This window comes from Athene cunicularia, assembly GCF_003259725.1.
Source record: "Athene cunicularia isolate RWA chromosome 2 unlocalized genomic scaffold, athCun1 chr2_part1, whole genome shotgun sequence".
NCBI classification, from domain to species: domain Eukaryota; kingdom Metazoa; phylum Chordata; class Aves; order Strigiformes; family Strigidae; genus Athene; species Athene cunicularia.
In genome coordinates this window covers 116734716-116759516 of record NW_020799095.1, presented here as the reverse complement: position 1 = coordinate 116759516, position 24801 = coordinate 116734716, and the positions used below count along the sequence as shown (strand labels likewise).

At 39.2% G+C, this 24801-nt stretch overlaps 1 protein-coding gene across 1 annotated transcript; it reads left to right on the top strand.

Annotated features, from left to right (window-relative positions):
- The first annotated feature begins 156 nt into the window (after window positions 1–156).
- VCPIP1 (valosin containing protein interacting protein 1) lies at window positions 157–16521 on the top strand. The gene is made up of 3 exons (XM_026842402.1): window positions 157–2863; window positions 8409–8495; window positions 11277–16521. The coding sequence occupies exons 1-3, from the start codon at window positions 157–159 to the stop codon at window positions 12146–12148; spliced, it is 3666 nt and encodes a 1221-aa protein (XP_026698203.1). The 3' UTR covers window positions 12149–16521.
- The last annotated feature ends 8280 nt before the right edge of the window (window positions 16522–24801 follow it).

Genomic DNA, 24801 nt, shown 5'->3' with positions numbered 1-24801 from the left:
CAGGAGGACGCTCGGTGGATGGGCGGCTGGCGGACGGCGCCGGTATCTGTCAGGCGGCGGCATCTGTCAGGCGCCGGTCGTCAGCCGGGGCGCAGGGGATGAGCCTGTGAGGGCGGAGGAGCGCGAGTGGGGGTGAAGCCCGGCCAGAGCAGAGCCATGTCCCAGCCCCAGCAGCAGCAACAGCCGCCGCCGCCGCCGCCGCCGTCTCCTCAGCAGCAGCCGCAGCCGCCGCCTCCGGCCGCCTCCAAGAAGCGGGACCGGCGCATCTTCTCGGGCACCTGCCCCGACCCCAAATGCCAGGCGCGGCTCTTCTTCCCGGCCCACGGGCCGCAGAGCAGCGGCAGCATCGAGTGCACGGACTGCGGGCAGCGCCACGAGCAGCGGCAGCTGCTGGCCGTGGAGGAGGTGACCGACCCCGACCTGGTGCTGCACAACCTGCTGCGAAATGCACTGCTGGGCGTCAGCGGGGCCGGCCCGCCCCGCAGGAACACCGAGCTCGTCAAAGTCATGGGCCTCTCCAACTACCACTGCAAGCTCCTGGCCCCTATCCTGGCCCGCTATGGTATGGATAAGCAGACTGGCAAAGCCAAGCTCCTCACGGAGATGAACCAGGGAGACATCTTTGACTGCTCCCTCTTGGGCGACCGAGCCTTCCTCATTGAGCCGGAGCACGTCGAAACCATCGGTTACGGGAAGGACCGCTCTGGCAGCCTCATCTACCTGCATGACACCCTGGAAGACATCAAGAAGGCCAACAATAGTCAGGAGTGCCTCATTCCCGTCCATGTGGATGGAGATGGCCACTGCCTCGTCCATGCAGTCTCGCGGGCTCTTGTTGGCAGGGAACTGTTCTGGCATGCTTTGCGAGAGAATCTAAAGAAGCATTTTGAGGAGAATCTGAGTCACTACAAAGCGCTTTTCCATGACTTTATTGATGCAGCGGAGTGGGAGGACATTATCAACGAATGTGACCCTTTGTTTGTTCCTCCAGAAGGCGTGCCAATGGGCCTTAGGAATATTCACATCTTTGGTCTGGCCAATGTGCTTCACCGGCCTATCATCCTATTAGACTCCTTAAGTGGGATGCGAAGCTCTGGAGATTATTCAGCGACATTCCTCCCTGGTCTGATACCCCTTGAAAAATGCATGGGAAAGGATGGCATGTTGAACAAGCCAATCTGCATTGCATGGAGTAGCTCAGGACGTAACCATTATATTCCTCTGGTTGGAATAAAAGGTGCTGCTTTACCTAAACTGCCTAGGAAGCTCCTTCCTAAAGCCTGGGGAGTTCCTCAAGACCTCATCAAAAAGTACATCAAGTTAGAGGAGGATGGTGGTTGTGTCATTGGAGGAGACAGAAGTTTGCAGGATAAGTACTTGATGAGGCTCGTTGCTGCAATGGAGGAGGTTTTCATGAGTAAACACGGTATCCATCCCAGTCTAGTAGCTGATGTACATCAGTATTTCTACAGAAGGACTGGTGTAATAGGAGTCCAGCCTGAAGAAGTCACTGCAGCTGCCAAAAAAGCAGTGATGGACAACCGCCTTCACAGGTGCCTCATCTGTGGGGCCCTTTCAGAGCATCACGTTCCTCCAGAGTGGCTGGCTCCTGGGGGGAAACTATATAATCTGGCAAAAAGTACCCACGGCCAATTAAGGCCTGACAAAAATTACAGTTTTCCCCTGAACAGTTTGGTGTGTTCTTACAACCCTGCAAAGGATGTGCTGGTACCAGACTACAGCCTGAGTAGTTTAACTGCTTGTAACTGGTGTCATGGTAACTTAGTGCGTCGCGTCAGAGAAGATGGATCTGTTTTGTATTTGGATGGAGACAGAACTAATACTAGGTCCACAGGTGGCAAATGTGGCTGTGGGTTCAAGCACTACTGGGAAGGTAAAGAATATGACAATCTCCCTGAAGCTTTTCCTATTACTCTAGAGTGGGGTGGAAGAGTAGTGAGAGAGACAGTCTACTGGTTCCAGTATGAAAGTGACACATCTCTGAACAGCAATGTGTACGACGTCGCCATGAAACTTGTTACCAAGCACTTCCCTGGTGAATTTGGTAGTGAGATTCTTGTTCAGAAAGTTGTCAACACAATACTGCATCAGACTGCCAAAAAGAACCCTGATGATTATACCCCTGTAAATATTGACAGTGCTCACGCCCAAAGAGCTGATGATGTACAGCAAGGACAAGAGTTAGAGTCGCAACTTCCAACCAAAATTATTTTGACTGGACAGAAGACAAAAACTTTGCACAAGGAGGAGCTGAATATGAGCAAAGCTGAAAGAACTATTCAGCAGAACATTGCAGACCAGGCTTCTGTAATGCAAAAACGGAAAAGTGAAAAATTAAAACAAGAGCATAAAGGGCAGCCTAGGACTGCTTCTCCAGGTGCTGTTCGTGAGGGGCCATCATCTGCACCTGCTACACCAACAAAGACCCCGTATTCTCCAACATCTACAAAAGAAAAGAAAATTCGAATAACCACAAATGATGGGAGGCAGTCAATGCTTACCCTGAAGTGCACTACCACCTTCTTGGAACTACAGGAAAGCATAGCGAGAGAATTTAATATTCCCCCATATTTGCAATGTATTCGCTATGGCTTTCCTCCTAAAGAGCTTCTGCCTCCCAAAGAAGGCATGGAAAACGAGCCCGTTCCCTTGCAGCATGGTGACAGAATTGCAATAGAAATCCTGAAAGGTAAGGAGGAAGGCAGGCAGTCTGCTTCAGCACACTCGGCCCATGCCGTGAAGCACGAAGACGTTGCTGTGACTAGTAAAATCTCATCAAAGGAACTGCAAGAGCAAGTCGATAAGGAGATGTATTCTCTCTGTCTTCTAGCAACGCTAATGGGTAAGGCTTACTTCGAGTTATACTTTTAAATTGTATTTTTAAGTAGAAGCTAACACTTTACAAACTAGTTTGTGTTGTTTTGTTTTTTTTTTCTTTTCTGTAACCATGAAGAAGTTAGTTCCTTTATTCCTCTATTGGAAGAACATTTAACGTGCTGTCAGTGATTTGTTGAGTGTTGTGACTTTTCAAAGTTTGTATACGAGATACTTGTTCTAAGTCCTCTTTTAAAAATTGCTGTTTAGAAGTTGTTGCGTTTCCCCTGCTGTCTTTGTTTTCTCTGTCTTTTATTAGGCACACATCTGATGTTTATTTGTGTGAGCTACATGCTCTCTTTTTTCCTGCATCTCCCTCAGGTTTCAGGAAATTTAGAGCAGAGGTGAGAAGGGGATGCTAAGTGTGTCTGCTCATTGGCAGTTTCAGAACCAAATTCTCGCCTTTGTTAGTAGGATGAAGTTTTGGCATTTCTCCCCACAAGGAGTTGTGTTGGTTTAAGCAAATCAACACAACATTGTCTCTTTAGCTAATCTGCTAATTTTAAGTGATTATCTGGTCTTTTTAAAGAGCTGTGAAAAGTATTACTTCAGAATGTAACCAGAGGAGAAACTAAAAGAATCTAAACACAGATTTGAACCCCAAAGGTGGACATAGGGTTGCAAAGCTATGCTTATAAACTGTCAGTCATGTAAATCTGACTAACTGTTAATAATTCAAGAGGAATGGACTTTTCTCAGGTGCCTGTGGTTTTTATTTTCATATTTGGACTCAGGAGACTTGAACCTTTGTTTGTGTACTTTCTTCATTAAGTTTCACAGTTTCTGCTGCTTACTGGCAGGAAGTAGAACAGTAATTATCATACTTTTAGCTCTATGAACCAGTTGAATAGTAGTGTTTACAGGATTTTTTTTGTGGGTGCCTTCCCTTTTGCTGGAGGGATTTGGTGTGGCTAAAGCATGTGATGTTTCAGAAACGAAACAATTACGTAATCACAGAGTGGTATGGCAGAAGTTCATTAAGCAGAACTTTGATTCTTTTCCAAGCCTGATTGTTTACTGTCGTGTCTCTTGCAAGATAGTGTGCTGAATCACTTAGCCACCTTGTCACACTGACATTTACACCGCAGTTCCAAAGTGCAGGAAAATGTAAGGTTTAGAAGCTGTTTTAATTTTGAGATGAAGCTTTTCTATTTTCAGGAAATAATGCTGAAGGTGTAGTTACAGGCTTACAAAAAACAACTATGTGCTTTAAAAAGTATCTCAGTTACTGCAGCATTACAGTGTGCCATTTTTTTTACAGGTACTTATCTGTAAACTGAGCTAATCTTGTATTCAAGAATCAATTTCGTTGACTCTTAACTGCTGTTAGATTCTGCTTTCAAAGCACAGGTTAGAATAGAATTTACCTCGCCCTTCTCTGTCTGCATCCATTTTGCATTACTAATAGAAGTAAAAGTGGCAGCAAATGACAAACCAACCAGTTATAACAACTTATGCAGTTACTGAATAAGATGTTATTTTTGTATAATCACTTTTCTCATCAGGGCTTCATTTTCCTTTAAAGATACATGTGGAAAAAATCTAGACAGTTGAATATTTACAATTGTGATTTTTTTTCAGTGGGGAAACAAACTCACAATTAACTTCCTAAGTCCTTGCACTTTCTGAAGAGTGTTGGAATGGCAGTTCTTCAAGGTGGTCTATTCAGCCTTTTTGGGATGAGAAGCCTCAGTGTTTCTCAGTGACATTTCTGTACTGTTAAACAGTGCTGCAAAGTTCTGAGAGTCGGTTTATCTTGCATGGTCTTGCTGTAACTTTGTTCTGCTAAAAACATTCATCTAATACAGTCAGATTAGAATGTGTACAGGGGAGATGTTGTTGAAATAGGTCGCTGGGCCAGACACAATTTTCTTCTTTTTCCCCAGTGCCCATAGCGAAAGTGTGTCTTCAGTCACCTATATAACTATTCATTCTGGATGTTTAAAAGCTTTTCTTTAATACAGGGTCTCCTGTAGTCTGGCTTGATGTTTCTTTTGTATTTCAGTTACTAGGATTCTTTTCTGGTCTCAGCTAGTTAACTGATTAAAATTTTAGACCATGTTCTTTAATTTTTCTGTATATAATTAAAAAATAAGTCCTGGGAAATTAGATACTGTAATTTCTGGACCACTTAACAATTATGCATGATTTTTTGTAAAGCTTTCTCTTCTTTTTTTTTTTTTTTTTTTTTTTTTTTTTTTTTTTTTTTTTTGTTTAGCTCAAAATACATAATGCTATAGGGAAATGACTAAAGGAATTGTAATTTTACATTAATGTAGTTAAAACATTAGATTTTAAAACAGATTTAATTACAGCTGTGCAGAAGCACTCTGGATACATGCAAGCCAAGTATGAATGTATTTTGATCAGTTTGTTTTGCATTGATGAATTCATGAGTGCGCAAGAAATCAAAATAGCCAGGTTAAAATTAAATGTATTGATTGATACCAGGATTTGCTCAGAATTAAACAGCTTGTTTTTAAGCGAGCTGTAGTTTCCTCTAACCTGTGTTTATCAACTGAGCTTTTGAATTGTTTTGCACTTCTGTCTGGCCTCTCTGCTTGCATGAAGTGATGGTCTTGGGCTTCCATTGGCATAGGTTAGTCTGCACCTGTTTGGTTTTTTTGTTTGGGTTATTTTTTTTTGTTTTTAGTATATGAGGCATACTTGTGGGTAGGATAGTCTTCATTTGTTGCCATACTTTAATGTAGAGCTGAGGTCTGTTCTGAGGGAGTGTGTACTGCCAGTGGAAACAGTTCAGAGAACATAATCTCTTTGATAAATGTAGTGTCTTGAGGGAGTTTTAAATCTGACTAAATGATCACCCAAATTACCTTGTGACCTATAAATATCTTACTGCCATGGTAAACAAAACCAAAACAAACAGTAAAACCCAACTATAAACAAAAACGTGCAAACCTCAAACAGCTTAGATGAATCACACACAGAAGTTGCTCTGATCTGGGAAAGTCCACTTGTAATTGTGGCTTTTTTTTGGTGTTCCAATCGGAGATCTCTTTTTATCAAAACAGCGTTAGTTTGTTTTTCTTTTAGTGGCTGATGCTTTGTTTTGTGAGCCCTGCTCTCCATACTTTTTTGTATGTAGTCCTTGTTAGTGTTGCATAAAAGGCTCTCTAAACAGTGATGCTTCTCTTGTGCAGAGCTTGAAAAGTCATGCCCAGAGCAAACAGGGTATCTTTCCTTGTAGAATGCCACTAATATGTAAATTTGGGCTGCTTCTAAAAGTCTGGTGGTTATCTTCTGGCAGGGAAGGGAGCCCTTCCAATAGGAATGGATTGCTAGATGAAGCAGTATAGGAGTCCTTAGTATGGAGTCAGCCACTGTGTGGCTGCTGGCTGTGGCCTCCCCCAGCTTTGGTAGGCTGACAACTGTATTCTCTTACTTACCAATGTAGTGGTTATTTTGCTTCCTGTGGGCAGTATTTCAACCATCAGGAAGACTTGGGGGGAAAATGAAGACCCACAGCAGTGATGCTCTGGAGCAATTGTGTACAGGGATGTGCACTTCAAAACGTAAATGAGAATAAGGATGCAGGGTAGCAGTGAAGCCCTTTCGAAATAGCAAAAACAGGAGAATGTTATCACTAGTGAATGTTCTCCCTTAGTGAAGCTGTCTGAAGAAGAGGGAAAGCAGTGGCGATAGTGGGGAGGGAAAGAGAATGCTCCTTCTAAATTTTTTAACTATTTTTTTTTTAGTGGAGTCAGTGAGAACTGGAGAGGAGTTTAAAATTTATTAACAAGTCAGTAGACAGGAATTATCAGGATGAAGTCAAAAGACAAGACCTCCTTCTTCAGTAGATCATGGAAAATAAGAGAGTAGTTAGTTTGTTACCTGGATGTTCTTGCTAGGAAGTGAAGTCCAAATCTGTGAGTTTGATGTGCAGATGAATGCAGTGAACCAGAGTATAGAGGGTTCAAGGGAATGCATTTAAAATTAATCAGATTATATAGGTCTCCTGCCTTTAAGATGTCTAAAGATGAAACATGATGAAGATGCACTGTACCTTTTTAGAGAGAATGGGGACTTGAATAACACCTGGAGAGGTGAGTGATGGAATCCTTCTTCTGGGGGGACAGGCAAGCAGAGGATTGTGGAGTCCTGTGTCTGTTGGTGAAGGGAAACAAAAAAGTCAGAGAGCAGATTGAAGAGTTTGAAAGCATAACGTATCATATAATGCCACTGTGACAAGGATGAATCTGAGGCAGGTGGATAAGAGAGTAGCCACAGTTACCCTGTGGGATATGCAGTAAAGAAGTGCAAGGGGAGGTTTAGATGTGCCTGGTATTCGGTATGTGGAAGCTATTAAAAACAACTTTTTACTTTTATTTTGCTCTCAACAGCAAGCAAAGAAATACTGGTGGGTAATATTTTACAGCCTCGTGCATTCCAAGTATCTCTGTTCCAAGTAGTAAGTGCATCCAGTTAACTTTAGTTGATGGTTTACCTTCTCCATTTTTAATAGAAAATAGCGAGACATGGTTATTGAGATTTTAATGCCAAAAGAAGGATGCAATTTCTATTTAAAGTATCTCAGTATCTTCCCATGGATGTTTGATACAATGTGGGGAAAGCAATTTTTTCTGAAAACCTGTACATGCAGTAGTTGTTTCTGCATTGAGAGAATGGAATTTATCAGTACTTTTTGTTTGCACTACTTTGACAGCTGCATCACACGTCACTTCTCTGAAGCAGGTAAGTGGTTAGCAAAATGAGGAAAAGGATATTAGTAAAAATGCAGGTCTGAAGTGATATAGCAGGTGCTGTTAGGTCACTGACATTCTGTCATTGTAACCCAGTTTTTCTGTTCGTTATATTCCTTTCCTTACATAGTCTAGGGGTTTTTTTCCCTCTCAGTGACATTTAGAGTTGTCACATTTCGATGCCATTTTTGGCATCTTTGAAAAATGCCAGTTACACAGGACTGCTGGGGCCTCACAGTTGGCATTTTGTTTCTAGCTCTCAAGCAAAGCAAGGTAGAGACACAGATTCTGTGCAGCTGCCAGTGTGGACATTTGTATCTCAGCTCCAGTATGAAGTCTGCTGATGGCAGATGTGAAATTGAGATCTGATTTTTTTGAGAAGGTGTAGGGATATAGAATTGAGGTTTTAATGTGTAAGGGTATGTGCTTGAATTTTGGAAGTGTCTTAGTCATTTCCTAGTTCTATGATGAAAGCACGGGTAGGAGGGGAATGGAGACTCATGCGTAGAGCCTGGCAAGGAACCAGGAGCTGCAGCTTGGATTGAATCAAATTTGGGAATCTTCGTACTAGAACATGTAGGATATTTGACTGCAGACAGTGGCATGTTTTCCTGAAAGTTTCTCAATGGCCTGGGCTCCTGTTCTGTCGATTTGCAATAAAATTTCAAACTCTTAATTGCATGGAAGTGAGTGAGGATTCAGCTTTTAATTCAGCGAGTTACATTTTCAGCCATTATTTATAATGTTAAAATACGACTGTTTAATTCTAATGACTGTGTTTGATTTTTACAGGAGAAGATGTTTGGTCTTATGCAAAGGGACTTCCTCAGTTGTTTCAGCAGGGTGGAGTATTCTACAGCATAATGAAGAAAACCACAGGTATTTTTTTGGTTTTGTTTTTATCCCTTCCTCTGTTTTCAAATCTTTAAAGTTGTAAATTGGTATTGAGTCACTCATAAGCATAAATATATTTTTATTCCCACAATATATTTTTATTTTCCTAATACCGTAGAACTCCTTATGCTCCTCCCTCAGAGAGCCTAAGACTGGGAAATCTGATTAAAACTAATTAATTCACCTTAAATCTCTTATTTTCTGAAATCTTCTCTACAACCATACATCTCCATTTAAACTTCTTGAATTGTACAAAAAACTCAAGTCAACTGATTTATTTTTTTTTTCCTGGAAAGATGAAAAGAAGATCATAGAATATATACCTGTTATACTTTGAAACACTTACTGGATAAGCAGTTCATCTTTCTACTGTGCTTCTTGTAGATATTTTATACAGGGCTACTGCATGTTTTAAATTTAAATGGTTGGTTAAATTTGTCTTTCATATTTCTAAGATGGTTGTTCAAATGCAAAGCTATCCATACCCTTCTTGCATTGATAAACCTTGGACTATGTGCAGAATAATCAAGCAGTTAAGAGTATATTTGATTTTTAGACAGCTTTACAAATACTGCCTACAAAGAATAACATCACTTTCTTTCAATTATTTTCTCTCATTTAAAGTTTCTTATTGAAGTCTTTGCATTCATAGTTTAGCTCTTATGATTTCATCTATAATAATGATTCCTTTGCTGCTTTCTTACTGTTTGATTTCTGCTTAGGCAGTTTTACCAACCTTGATAAATAATCTTGATTATTTATGGAAACAGGTATTCCACCACATAATCTCTGTTCTGTTTGCAGTAATTAAAGTGTGTGGTATACTCAATGCCCCATACATCTCACTGAATTATTAGCCTGGGTAATAGAATTAATAGAATACAAGTGTCTTATAGCACATCTGTTTCCTTTTGGTTTTCTTTCTTTTACTAAGCTTGTACAGTAAAGCCTGGTTTATTGTTTGTAGCAAGTGAATCTGCTTAAACAGGGTCTGATGGAAAGGACATTTTGGACTAATTTTAATGACTAGCCAGAGTTGAGAACCTATAATGAATCCAAGGGATTTTAACCCAGCTGGTCATTAACTCACAGAAAATGCCTGACTTAAAAGTCTTTTTTCCCAGCTGACAATGTAAGAACTAAAGCTGTAGAAGATTATATTCTCTATTTGAACATTATTGCATTTCTGCGTGTGCAGGCATTTTACACTGCCTTGGTAGGTAGAATTACTATTTCAGAATTAACATATTTGTATGACTTTAACGTTTTATGAACTACTAAATTTCCACATTAAACAATTACAGTGTGAAATAATCTGTTTTTTTCACTTGAAGTTCCTTACCTATTTGTAATATTTTAGTTAATGTCATAATGCAACTATTATACTGGACATTTGGAACAACGCTTTCTATCGAGTGTACGTATTGTTAATCAAAATTTGATTTAGTAAGTCTTGTTTAAGATCTTACTTTGAGATTTCAGGATTGCAATTTCAGAGGCAGTTTTGGTCTATCATAGAAGCTGTTACAGCTCTCTCTTTTGCAAATGAAGGTTGAGATGGTAAATTACATAGTTAAAATATGTTCTCCAGGCTAAGTTAGACGGATAGGTGCAGGATAAGTTAGATGGGTTGTTTGGGGATAAATTTTGTTCTATGTGTGTTTTGGCACATGTGTGGTTATTGGTTCCCGTGAATATGTAAAGAAAGGGTGTACCTGTCTGAAGTTCTTGAAATAAAATCTCATCTATAGATTCTGTGAATCAGAAGCGATTGAGGATGAGTGAGATTGGTCAGTTGGGTCAATAAAAAACAGTTTAATAACATTTCAGATTGAGTGACCTTTTTCATCGATGCCCAGAATAGTTGTTTTGATTATATTGAATTTAATAACACAGAAATTGGATTTGCCTGTTGTGTTTCTTTGCTTTGCATAATTTGAAGGAGTTATTTTGTATTTTATGATGATAAACTTGAAAACTGAATGTTGCCCATTTTTGACATAGAGCAGCTTCAGAATTTAAATTTGGCAAACTCAATTTCGGCAGATCAGTCACATTCTAAGTGGAACAATGAAACAAACAGAAGATCAAAAATACTATGCCTCACATTTGTTTTGTAAAGGTTACTAGTTATAATCTCCAGAACTACTAAACATAGTGAGCTTGAAACATCTTTGTTTATCTAGCAACGCTTCCTCTCTGAGAAGATGACAAAGAGCAAATCTGAAATTCCTTAGGCTTAGTGGCAGTTGTACACCTGAAATCCTACTACAATTCTAACCTAGTGTGTAAGTGGTCTTAAATAATACTTCTCCAGATAGACAGTGATTTGAAATGTGCTCTTTGGCAGTTTTCTGGAGTTGTCTTTTTAAAATTTATTTGGTTTTGTGTGGTTTTGGGGTGGAGGGGTGGTGGCGGCAGTGATGGGGCTTGGCTTGCTTTGTATTATTGAAAACATACAGTGTTTCTTTAACTTCTGTTGTGTTCGAACTGCAAATTCCAGCAAGGTGGTTATTTTATCTAGGAATACTACAGTCCTGCCTCTTCATTAGAATCGCCATAGAAGGCAGCAACACCTTAGGGGTATACTGTGATTATAATCATGTGGCATACAAGCCTGAATTGTTTTTCTCCTACAGTACTAAATTTCACTGTTTGTGTTTTTACATACTCGATGCAGTAAGTTTTAAATACAATAATTACTGTGTATTCAGAGCATACCTTAAAATATGTTAGCACTTTGAGTAACTTCTTCTATCTTTATAGGTTTGGCTGATGGCAAGCACTGTACTTTTCCACACCTGCCTGGTAAAAACTTTGTGTACAATGCAGCAGAAGACAGATTAGAGCTCTGTGTGGATGCCGCTGGGCACTTTCCTATTGGTCCTGATGTCGAAGAGTTGGTTAAAGAGGCCTTAAGTCAAGTGCGAGCCGAAGCTACTTCAAGAAGCAGGGAAGCAAGTCCTTCACACGGAATGCTGAAGCTGGGTAGCGGTGGAGTAGTGAAAAAGAAATCTGAACAACTACATAACATAACTGCATTTCAAGGAAAGGGCCATTCCCTAGGAACTGCATCTAGTAGTCAACAACATGATCAAAGAGCCAGGGAAACACCACTTTTAAGAAAGCATAGCACAGAAACGGACTTCAGTCCTTCTGCTAAAATTGAGCCTTCTGTATTCACAGCTGCTTCTGGTAACAGTGAGCTTATCCGAATTGCACCGGGAGTTGCGACAATGAGAGACAGCAGGCAGCTTGACCCCACTTTGGTTGAGGCACAGAGAAAAAAGTTGCAGGAAATGGTCTCTTCTATTCAGGCTTCAATGGATAGACATTTGCGGGATCAGAATACAGAGCAGTCAGCATCAGTTGATGTATCTCAAAGAAAAGTAGAGGCAGTGAGTTCAACTGCTAAAACTGGGAGCTTTCAGGCTGGCTTACCCGAATCGCTTTCTGCACCAGGTGGTACTGAACATTTGAATACTGAATCAACTGATGGTAATATGGTGAATTCTGTGGGAACAACATTCCCTGCAAGGTCTAAAGCACAAAAGGGAAATTCTGTTGAGGAGCTTGAGGAGATGGATAGTCAAGATGCAGGAATCACTAATGCAACTGAGCCAATGGATCACTCTTGATAGGTTAAAATCTAATAAGGGTAGAAGAAATTACTGTTCAAATGTAATGTTTATTGGCTGGGCCACACAAAGTGATTAGTTATTAAATCTTGTATGTATGTCAAAGATTATATCATCTTATTCAGTGCATGATAAGCGTGTGATTGGCAATAGCTTTCAATATTACCATACTGCTGCCCAGGCTGGCTCTGTTACCTGTAAATTAGTTATTAGGATATGCACTGAGATGAATATCTGCTGTAAATGTGGGTTCTTGAAAACTCTTTGTAATTTTTAATTCCTTACAAGTCTTAAAATTGAAGCCCATGCAAAGTTCTTACCATGCTAGTTTAAGGTTACTGGAAAGGCTAGAACAGGCAAAACTAGAAATGTGACATTAATCCTGTCCCAGGTACTTAACTCCACTCAAAAATACACTATAAACATGAATTAAACATAAATTTCAAAAAGCAACTGAAACTAAACTGCTAAATTTGATAATGCAGCATATACAGTACATTAATTACATTGTGCTGGCACGTCCTCTGATTTAAAAACTTCATTCATACAGCTGTATACGCTTGTCAGAAATCTTGGAATAAGTGTAACTTTAGTAGACTCTAATTTATGCATAGTGTCAGTTTAAGCAAGTTAGGAAAAAGGCTACTTAGTGTATGATGAAGATAAAGTGAATGTGGTGTGGTTATGCATGGCTGTCTGAGCCAACACAACCATTTTGGTGCTCTGTTACTAAGTGATAGCATGTTTTTATTTCCTCCCAAATACTGAGCTGGTCAGATGTTGTGGAACTTTAAATACAACTACAGGAGAGAAGTTGGCAATTGCAAGAAACAACAAATGTTTGATGGCAAATCCATTTCTTTTAAAAGACTTTGATTACTAGCATTGGTTAGTAATGGCAAAAATTAAGTAACAGCTGTCCTCTTCAGAGCAAATTAACAATTTATTGGAAGGAAATGACTCTCTTAACATACATTATCCTAAAGTGTTCAGTGATAATTGAGCTTTTGGAAGCTCACTGCTTACTCCATGGAAACAAGGAATACATGCTGTTTCAGTGTCTATAAAGACTACCCACCTCTATTAGCCTCACTTCAGTTTGTGATGCAGATTTCCTTGCATCAGTGGTCATATAGCTGGTATCCACTTAAGTAGCGTGTTCATCAGACCTGCAGTGCTAGTTTTTAAGAAGCAGCCGTTGTGCTTGCTCCCCAAGGATGGAATGTGTATCTGAACTGCACTTTGCTTCCTATCTTCATAGTCATATTTAAATGCACTATTGTTGCTTACTCTAATGGTAAAATAACATTGAATGGATGAAAGATGTTAATACAGCTTCCAAGGAATTAAGAGCATTTAAATATTGAAGTCTGTGTTTGTGCACATGTGGGTTTTTAACCAGTTCACAAATGTTGTTTGTATTGTATATGTTTGTATTCAGAAAAGATTCTTCACTTTTTACATTTCTAATCACTTAAACAGTCCTAAGCATTAGTATGATAAAATGTCCCATGAGGGAGGATTTATTTTTGTATGTAAAAATTAACTGAAGCAAGTCACTGAAAAAATAGCCCCGTATTTGTCAAAGGAAATTAAAATGCCTCTGTTGGTTAACTTTTTATGTAGAAGGAATAAATATTTTATGATTTAGTACACTACTTATAGGTAAAAAATAAGAACCACGTTTTCACAAATAAATGAAAAAATGTTAAGATCTCAGATTGCTAACCTGTAAGCTAGCAGTTTGAAAGCTTGGAATGTATGAAGTAATTGGCTCACCAGAACTGACCTGGCTGCTGCACTGATAAACTGGCAGGGCTTACTCAATGAGAAACAGGATGCACATGCAGCAGCTGGAAGCCTGCCATGACTTCTGAAAACATTTAGTCTCCCACGAATCAGTCTAGCTGTCTGAAGGCTACTTCTGTGTAGAAAATGTTGAGTAGAGGCTTGTGCTTTGTCACAGTGTGAGGTTTAGAAAAGTATAGCAGTGGCATGTTCCTGGGAGGGAGTTTAAGTCAGGAGAGGCTGAGGGGGAGGAATCTCCTGAATCTCTTGCATAGTAGACAGGGTAACTGTATCACTTCGATGTTCTTAACCTTTTCTTTAGAAAAATAAGTCTTCCTTGGCCAAAAAAAAATAAAATATGGGCAGTGTATATGAGAGAATTTTAAGTTTGAAATAAATGGAAATATTTATTGCACATCACCCTTATTTCGAAGGAAGATGCTTACTTCTTTCATGATTTTCTGGTAAGACTACAGAAGTTTGTGTGCCTTTTACTGTGTAAAGAGGAAGGCTTGGTTTAATTTTGACACACTTCCCATTTCAGCAGCAATTTGACATTTTCCTTATCTAAATAGAAATAGACACAAATAATAGCTCTGTTTGACTTGCCTTTGGTGTCATCTCCGATCCACTGAAGTCATGTAGATCAGAACTCTCCAGTTCCTAAAACAAAATGGTCTCAAAAAGGAATGGTAAGATGCTGTCAAAATCATGAGATCCGGTGATGTGAATTCCTCTGGTGTAAAGCAAGATTATGCATATTTCTTTGCAGTGTTCTTATTTCACATAGCTTTCTCATGCATTTAAATATCAGTGTTTTCGAGAAAGGTGCTTTTTGATACTCTCAAGTTAAGCTGAATTTCATCTACATGCTGGTGAGATGTGTAACTGTACAGGAGAAGTGAAATAAAGAACACTGAAGTGCAAGTTTGAACAGATGTTTCATTTGATTGCTAGCAGCGGGTACAAATGTAAGTTGAGGCAAATCTGTGTGCCTGCCATAGGAGCATCTACGTGCTTGTTAGATTTCTGTGTTAGTCAGGAAAACGGTGGTGGGGTACAAGGGCAGGGAAGACATTGACTCGTTGTGGATGTAAAGCTGTGTCAATAGGACTTCTCAAATGGTGTGAAGAGTGTCCCTTTCTCAAAAAAATCCACCAGCTTCTTGCTACTGAATTGCCTGTGGATGGAGGTTGCAGTTCTAAGTTCTTTCTGAGTACCTGCCTTGATTACTTTCTTGTCTAGGGGCCAACCACCTTCTACACAGTGTCTCATGGCAAGACATATTATTTGCAAATCCTAAACTTTACTATGGCTTAGTCTGTATAACTTAAAGATGACTACTGAAAATACAAGTCCAATACCAAAAAAAAAAAAAAAAGGGAGGGGAGAATGAACTATATTGCTGGTGACCATATGGGAAACCTTAGAAGAACAGATCAGTCTTCCAGGCAAACGCAAGATTTTTACTACTTCAGATGGCTGGCTGCTTAGTAAGGTTGACTTTTTGATACTGCTGTTTGAATTTCAGTGAGAGAAAATAAATAGCAGTTTTTCAAATTAAATCACATAAATATATTTGGAATGTCTTCACTGTAAAGTCACAGAAAGAGAGTTTTGTGAATCCCTTATAGTTCACTCGTCTCCTGATAGATATAAAATGTGAGCTAGACATTGCTCCTGACAATGCTCTAGCAGCATCACAGAGGCACAGTGCCAGAAGGCTGTATGCTAACAACCCTGTACAACAGGCATACTTTCAAGACCAAAATGCTTAATTTACAGTCTTTCAAAAAGCAGTATCTACTGTCACAAGGTTAGCAGAGTTGCTTGCTACTTTTTCATTGTGCTGAAAATGCCAGGTAATAAAATTCATAAGATGCTTACAATTGGGAGAGCAATGCTCAATCTGAAATGTATGAAAAATAAGCTATTTAAGAAGATGCCACTGTTTTCTCTACATTTGTTTGGCTCCCACTTTCAAATACCAGAATCTACATGCTTTTGTAAAATAATAATAATATGAAGTTGGTTCTTCGGTTAAAAAACCCCATAATAGTAAGTGGTTTCTTTGTTTTGCTTGTGGATATCAGTTTAGCTTCTTAAAATTGAAAAAGTTGCTTAAGATCTTTAGAATGCAGGATTCCCTCTGAGCCCTTATGCCTGCGGTTGAGCAATAAAAGGTTGAAACAAGAGTGGTATTTTCAGAATTATTTTACATTTAACAAGGATTATTGCCAAGAAATGAAAGAGTGCACTTATAGGAGGGAATGCTATTTAAAATGTATAAATAAGAATTAAAATAGTGTATATATTTAGAAAACAAATCTTTTTAAACAGTAAGTGCTTTACATGTTGAATTAAAAATAAAATAGCATAGAAATTATACCATCTTCACAGTACTGGCTGTTATCCAGCACAGTTTGGTTTGGTTTATTTGTGATTGCTGTACTAATTATATTTGATTTTTTTTATCTGTAATGTAACAATAGTGTATTATAACAGTACATAGTGTACTATACTACACTTCACTGTACAGTATTTGGAATTTTCTTTGATTGCTATATTAAAACTATAAGTTAAAACATCTGCTTTGGTTTTCTAAGGTGCAACTTTTATCTAGCCATTCACATATTAGCTGCTTTAATTAACACTGATTTGGCTACAAAATGAATGAGTTGTAATTATATTAACTTTTGCATTCTACATATAAATTGCATTATGCTTACATACATGAATACTAGTACATAAGTTGAAGGACTGGTGCGAATCTTGGAAAAGTAAACTGATGTCATCCAGTTTGCTTTAGACATTTCTGTTTAAAAGAAACTTTTTTTGAAAGAAGAACTCTTTATGGAAAAGTTTTTTTCATCTCATACCTGTTTGAGTATTTCATTAAACATGTAGAGCCTTTGAATGTGAGAGAGATTTTTAAAACAGGTTTTTATATATGAGACCAAAATCTGAGATATTAATCTTTTTTCAAAGTTGTCACCAAGAAGAGGGTGTAGAAAAACGCTGACCAAGTAACACATGACATTTTAAGGCATCTTGCAATCTGTGTTTTGAAACATTGGTCAAAATGTTATTTCAAAGCAAAATTTTAATGCATGCATGTAATACGCAAGTATGAATAGCATAATGTGGAAGAATTAGGCCTTTTAAAATTTGGCAATATTCAAAGATGAACATATTGACAATTACTTAAATTATCTCTGTGCATTTTCCACCAGCTACATGTAGTACTTTGTTTCAAAAATTGGCTGTAATCATAACTTTTGAGCCAAAAAAGATGTCATAAAATCCATCGCAAAACTGTTACTTCTCCCTGTATTTACTGAAAGGCTTTAATTCAAAGTGTGCTAGCATTAAAGCATTAAAGTGATGGGTATAAATACATGTAGTCAATTTTGATTGCATGTCATATCATGAAGAACTGAAAATTATCCTTTGAAAGATTTGTATTTCAAAACTTTAAATGCTTAATGCTAAACTAGAAATTGACTCATCTTTATTAATGCAATGTTTATAATCTGAGCCAAAACCAGTACTGAATGTATGAAGCAATGAAGTTGAGTGCTTTCGGAGTGATTTCATTTTGCTTCTGCTATTAATTGTATAGCTTTAATATCTGTCTAGAATTTTTTTTTTTTTAATTTTAGAATGGAGTTGTTGGTTTTGAGTGGTTTGTCTGTCTTTTTTTTTTTTTTTTTCCTGGTTATGTTCATAGTAAATCTGTTCTAACACCCCTGCAAAACCCCAGCTTCCTGCCACAAGACAACCCCTCACAACATAATTTTCTCCCTAGGATCAGGGTGAGTGCAAACCTTGGATGTTCCTCAGCATGTGTAGTGAGTTGCAGAAGGTACTGTTGGTATTACAAAGAGTCAATTCAGACACATATATATGGACTGCAAAAGTTAACAGATACTGTTGCTTTGCCTGATGACTTGATTTTATTGAGACTTGATATATAGTTGGCTTCAACTGTTTTGTGATGTTTACTTTTTTTACTACTTAATAAATAAAGTAGTAGTGTTTGGATCCATAGTAGACTTGATGGCCAAGCTGACGTTACAGAATGCCACAAGTAGCCACAAATGATTGGAAACGGGTTATTCTGATTTGAATTATTTAAATTTATGTATGCTGGGTGATTCTGAACATTTATGAACATCATCAAAGGTATTAGGCTTCAGTGTAAGCATGACCTCTGTGGAAGTAACTTGCACACGCTTTAAGAGGCTTCAGAAAAGACTATTATTCTCTGTTCTCTTAATGAAAGGCATTGATTTGATGATTATGAGATAGCTGCACAGACTTGTATTTGGACTTTATCCACCTCTTTTTCTTAAATGACTGTCTACTTTTGTTTTCTGCTGGAAATAATGCTTTTAGGGGCTTATCTTGGTAGTAGCAAATCTAATTTCACTTCTGAAGTGATCCTGTAGATCTGGACTGGGTCTGTGCTGTTTGGAAGCTAGCACTCAATAAGAAAAAAATGAAAGCTGTCAGGTGGAAGAAGTTAGCGGAAATTAGAAGGTTTAGGAGGTGCTATGGTTCCTATTAGCCAGTAGTCTGTGGAGCCTGGCTGTGTGAAATGCACAGACAGGGTTCAAGCAACTTCTTTCAGGATAGGAAAACTTGATTTTATAGGCTATTTTGTCAAGTCAGTATATAAGATTTAAATGAATCTTCTTTCAGATTGTCACATTGTTGTATCAATGTAGAGAGATATGTGCTCATAATTCTAACCTCTCCTTTCTCACATGCATTTGTGCAGACTCTGCAAATCCTTAAGAGAAGTTTCTTATGATGTTGGGCTAGCTTTCCTGTTTGCTTTATATCTGTTGCTTGGACTTATATATATATTGAATCATTTTTACCATGGACATTTTTGTAAGCTTATTGCCTTCTGTTTATACTGCTGTTCTTAAAGACAGTAAGAGGCAATTAGATAAATGACCCAGTTTCAGACAAAATAGACTGATAGAAATGAAAAAGTTGTTTGGCTTCCTCTGAGATCTGTTTATATGGGACAGAAAGGAATGAAGGGAGATTCCTAAGGAAGCGGAGGATTTATGGGCATATTCAGGAGAGGGAAGATGATATATAAAGATTTATCAATGATTCTAAAATCACCTAGTATTCTGGAGGGAAACCATGTTTTGTGTTGTTCCACCTCCAGGGTGATGAGCTTTAGAAGCTGCAGTGGCTCACTCTATATCTGGGGATTTCCCTGAGATCCACCATTCTTTTCTCTGAGGAGCAGAAGCTGCCGAATAAAGACATACTTTTCAACTCAGTGGGAGAGAAGAGGTGAGGCATCACCAGTTGCCACATGATGGTGTAGGGTTTGTGGCAGCAAGAAAAAAGAGCATACAGAAAAGGCAAGGGTCTAACTTAAAATTGTGGGGAATGAAATAACTCCGATTTCTAACTATTTGTATGTTCAAATCTTAAGTGTTGCTCAGTACATGCCCAAGTCCTACATCTGAACCTTGCACGTACAAGAATGCTACTTTTCCCCTCACTTTGTCTTTCTTAAAATAAGGTCCTTCTTGGCTTCTGAAGACAGAGGCTGGAAATAGCAACTATTTTTGCAGACAGCAGGAGGGATGCAGGAAATAAGGCTCGAGTACCTGCTTGCTTTTGCTTTCAAAATAAGAACACTGAAGGCATGGTACAATGGAAGAAACTAAATACCAGTATTTATTACTGGCTCCCTCTGTTTCTCCTAACTTCTTCTTTACACTGCCATATTCACTATTGTATTTTTTTTTGTTTTCTTCCCTGCGTTTGCAGTCAGCTGAGCTAGCCCATTCCCTTCTTAGTTTGGAAACACTGAACTATCTCAGGTCTCTAGTAAGCCTGCAACCCCCAAATCCCCAGTTATCTATTGTCTACTCTGAAAAATTATCTTTTTAAATGTAACTTTTTGGATCTTTCCAAACCTAACCCTGAGATTCTACCTTTGAAACTTTCATAAACTTGAATCCTTACAGAAACTCGGAAAATACATTTCCCATAAGTAAAGACTCATTGCTGACTGTGGAAGTGGAGCCAGGATGAAGGTGTGCAGTCTTTTCACATCTGTAAGCACTTTCCACTTGCTCTCGTCACCTCCTGCTGGAATTCTGCAGGTCATGGGATCATGCCTTGGAAAAAGAGGTAACCTGCAGTTGTGCAAGGAGCATCACAGGCCAGCACCACCTGGGATTGACAGTTGTGATACTGAAAGATTTGTCCCTATGACTCCTGTTATTGTAATCAGTGTTAGGAGTGGGAAGGAGAGAGTCTTGTTGCTAGTTTGGAAAGTAGGGATTCAGAACATTATTCTTTTTATAAAGTGGGTTTTATTTGGGGGTGAAAAGTCAAGCCAGTGCTTTCCATTTGTCACCAGGATACTATCAAACTTTGGCTGTTTGCCTGAATCTAGCTCAGACTGCTGTTACTGCTGCCTGACTACTGTTTACTCACCTGACTGTTTGCTTGGCTCAGTCTGGCTCTGAATGCTTTCCAGAGCCCTTGCATTAGGACTAACTGTTTGCTCCTAGGGTTGTCAAAATCTAAGGATTAAGTTGACTTCTCTTGCATTCATAGTGATAACTTTCTAGGACATAATTCCAGAACAGCATGGGAAAGTACGTACTTTTAATACCTGATTAATAGGTGACTTCTAAACAATCTCTTTGGTCTCCAAAGTTGTATGTGTGTGAAAGGAGTAAATCTTTTTTTTTTTTTTTTAATTGCATGCCTGACCAGAACGAGTAAAGTTATTCCATCATGATTTCCAGAATAAACAAGTGGCATTTGAGAAATTAGTAAAGCTTGTTAATTGAGATTAATATTATAATCTAATCTTGCAGTAGTATCATTCATATTTATTGGGAGAGTTGATAGTGAGATCACAAATAACGTCTGAGTCTAAATTTGGGAATTTCTTTTTCTCCCTCTGATTGATTCAAGGCTATTCCACTTTTAACACCTGAAAAGTAATGTTTGCCTATACAGTGCCTCATAGAAATTAATACCCATGCTATTGAAACCACAGGTGAAGTGGTCGCCAACCAAAAGTTTGTCTCTTCCCAGAAGTACAACCAGTGTAGCTGCCACTGTACTTGCATAAGAGGATGGGGTGAGGCTTACAACTTGGTTTCTAAGTGACAGTGACCATAAGAGCTATGCACTGACACCATTTTCTCACACTCTGTGCAAGAGACAGTGTGAGCTCAGCATGGCCTCAGTTTCTTCTCAAGCCAATGACAGCTGAGGATTGCCAGAAGCAGGGATACAGAACAGCTCATGAGATCTGAAATATAATCTCATTGCTGAGAGCTACAATTATTCTACAGTAAGTAACTTATTCTTTGTGTGTGGGTCTGAGTTGATGCTACCAGAGGTCCCTGGCAGGGATATATCCCTGGAGCTGCTTTATTGATGTCCTGCACTTGGAAACTGCAGTTGGGGTTTTTTTTCAGTCCAAGGTTTGATCCAAAGGCCACCTCAGAATTCTTTGAGTAGTCATACAGCCTCCTTGAGAAGCTGATATAGGCTGCTTTGGGAATGTGAAGAGGACGTTTTTTGTGCACAATTGTCATAGAGATTAATGCACTAGTATAAATTCTAAGCCCATCCAGATATACTAAAGCCTTTAAGCCTTACATTTCCACCCTCCCTACACTAGCATGAATAATGTAGACTTGTCAATATAGTAAAGCAAAATTCATGAAATCATAAAGTACATACAATTCTTCCATGTCATGGTTAACAGAACACGGGATAATTGAGTTAGGCTGAGGTATTAGCACTTTTTCCCCTTTTGTATAAATAGATTGAATCAAAGTGCACAGAGCTTGCTAACTCTTCTGGGTGAAGCAGTTGATCCTGTAAAATTTAGCATTTCAGGAAAATGTTATAAGGAGCATTTAGAGAGAATTCCAGCAAAAGTAGATCATTTTCAACAGCCATGAATAGAATATTGCCCTTCAAAAACTTTATTACTAAGAAGTTTTGAAAAAGAAAAAAAAAAAAGTCTGAGTCTGAAGGCACATAGCAAGTTGAAATTGCTCTGAACTGCAGCTTCACTGAACTGATTGTGACATGACTCAAGTACAAATGACAAGCTGGGATCTTCAATACTGAGACATGGAGCAGTTGCAGATAATAATGTGCTGTCCATATGGAGAACTATTTTAATTTAAAAGAGTATCTGGTGAGTATCCTCGTGCTCTTCATCAGGAATTTCTCCAAACATGAGAAGGAAGCTCAACCCCCACAGGGCTGATGCAAGCAAGATCACCTTGGGGACCGAGGGGTGCCGTGATGTTGAATGTAGACCAAGTTAAGTAGGAGGGCTGCAGACTTGATGGATGCATGTGGTTTTGACTGACATTTCTGGTGTTTCTGCTAGTGTAGAGCTCTGAAGATTATAGTCACTAGGGGAACTGGTGATAAGACATCGAAGACTACTAAAAGGAAAGTGTCTGGCAAAAAGCCTGTAAGCTCACCTACACTGAGGTTGGTCAGTGCTAAAATAAATTTTAGCTGTCATCATGTGTTTCTTTTACTTTATAGACCTTAGTTCTATGAGATTGGCAGCAATTGCTTTTGAGTTGGGAAACTGTTTGCTGAGGAAATAAGCCATGTTTTCTACAATTCAGAAAACTAATTTCTGAGTTCACCTTGTAGGATTTTTGCTAGAGTTAAAGGTTGAAGCTATCGTAGCATGATGTCAATTGGGTGCCTTGTTGATCATCTGGGCTAAGAATTGTCTTCACAAAGACTCCGAGTTGTAAGGTTTCCAAACAACATACAGAGAGGTCATTTAGGATAGACTGATTATTCTTAACTTCATGTCAATGGTGTTAAGTCCTGTGCCTTCTGGGGAATAAATGTTGAACTGGCTGCCTGAATTCACAGTGAGATTCTGATGAGCATAGCAGCAAAAAATCACAATCTTCTGCACATGACTTCAGAGTTTTTCTATCATTTCAGCTCTGTGACAATATGAAATGTGATCATGACTGGTATCTTTGCCAGGGAATAGATGGAACTCTCACAGAACTGAATTAGTAACAAATGAGCTTGGTAGTGCACATATAGGCTTAACATATGGCCTAATAGTGTGGTACCTTCATACCACTGCAGCTGGGTGATTTTTTTTTTAAGCATCAGCATTGCACAGAAAGGGACTTGTTTCCCAGCAGGAACAGAGTTGTTGATCTGCTGTTGGTTAGGGTCATAATGAATGCCTAATAGATTTTTTTTTTTTTTTTTTTTTCCCCCTGCAGATCAGTAGGATGCTTAGAAAGAAGGAATAAATAATGTGGCAAATTACAGGATTGTCAGTGTCTCTTCCAGGGTACTTTGCCTCTTGAATCATCTATGTAAGAGTGTGAGTGTCTGGTCTTTGGAACTGGGATGCCCACTGTTGTTAGCACTTGGGGAACATTACAAAAACAGTCAGGCCAAATGCCAACGGGTAGCTCTAGTGATGTTCAGTTCTGATTTGTCAGGAGACTCAACAAAGTGGTCCTAAGGCATCTGGGAAGTGGCAAAGTGCCACTGGAAGTATGACCTTTGCAACTCAGGGTCCATGAGCTTAGAGTAATGGTGACATCTGCCTTACCCTGGTACCCCTCAGCCTGCAGCAGTGTCTTTGCACCTGGTCATGTTCTTCAGGCCCAGGCTGGAATTGAGCTCTCCTTTGTCACAAGGGAGTCCTGGGAAGGACAATCAAAGGCAGAAAGCAGTTCTTGCATATTGGGTCTCAGGTATTACAGGCTGGTGAGTGTCCTGCCAGAAGTCTGCTGAGGCTAAGCCTGATGGCCTGTGGGCCATGACAGCCCCAATTGGATGGGGCAGTCCCTGAGAATGGTGGCATTTGGGGGAGATATTCCATACCTCACTACAGAGACAGGCTGCCAGTGTGCACCTTCTTTCCTAGGGATGACCTTAAATGGACAGTTGGAAAAAATATCTTGTGGTAGGTTCTCTGAAGAGAGAAGTAGCTAGACCTCTGGCTTGGTTCTGTGAAGCTACTAGAAGCTGAGAAAAGATGGAGAGGGGGATGCATCTCCATCCTTCTTTTTGTCACGTAGCAGCACAAGAAACTCAGAACATTAGACCTTGTCACACTGCACAGCAATATATAACGAGATTAAAAAAGAAAAAAAGGGAGGTATGTGCTTACTGATGTACTCCAAGGAGAATGTTTACTGTATGTCATAACAAACTGCATCTTCAGGTTATTTTTTTTAACAACAGGACCATCAGTATTTATTAATTTAGTAATTTGACTCAGCTAATGCTTTCAGGATCTGTTTCCTACAAATTAAGAACACATGTATTACTATGGGAATGTACAAGAAGGTACTTATTTAAACAACAATATTTTTATTTCAGGCTCCTTTCACTTTGAATTAAATATAAATGAATGCTGACAGATGACATTTAATACCATATGAGGCTGCAGACCAAATCCTGTCTCAGGGTGGTTTTTATTTCGCATACTTTTTGATTACAGCTTTTGTAGTTCAAAGACTCCTGTCAGAGCTTTGATGTGGGGAAGCCTGCTGTGTTGTCATCTCTGGATACTGAAAATGTATCCCAGTGAACGCAGGTTGGTGCTGAACACCTATTAGCAAGCAGCAGGCAAAGGCTGTTTGTAAATAACCAAATAAAAATCCCAACGGATTTTTTTTTTTTTCTGTGTAATATGCCATGATACGAGTTCGTCCTTGAAATACCTTGTAACGCAGGTAAACTGGGGTTTTCGGGTGGTGTGTCGTGTCCCGCCCCTCCACCCCGCGCCGTCCCTCGGGGGCTGTGCCCGGCCCGCGGTTCCTGCGCGCCCGCGCAGG

Bases quoted from the DNA above. Each gene is read 5' to 3' on its own strand.
- VCPIP1 (XM_026842402.1), top strand. From the start codon at position 157: ATGTCCCAGCCCCAGCAGCAGCAACAGCCGCCGCCGCCGCCGCCGCCG. The intron at 2,864-8,408 runs GTAAGGCTTACT...TGATTTTTACAG, and splicing joins TCTTCTAGCAACGCTAATGG to GAGAAGATGTTTGGTCTTAT. The intron at 8,496-11,276 runs GTATTTTTTTGG...CTATCTTTATAG, and splicing joins CATAATGAAGAAAACCACAG to GTTTGGCTGATGGCAAGCAC.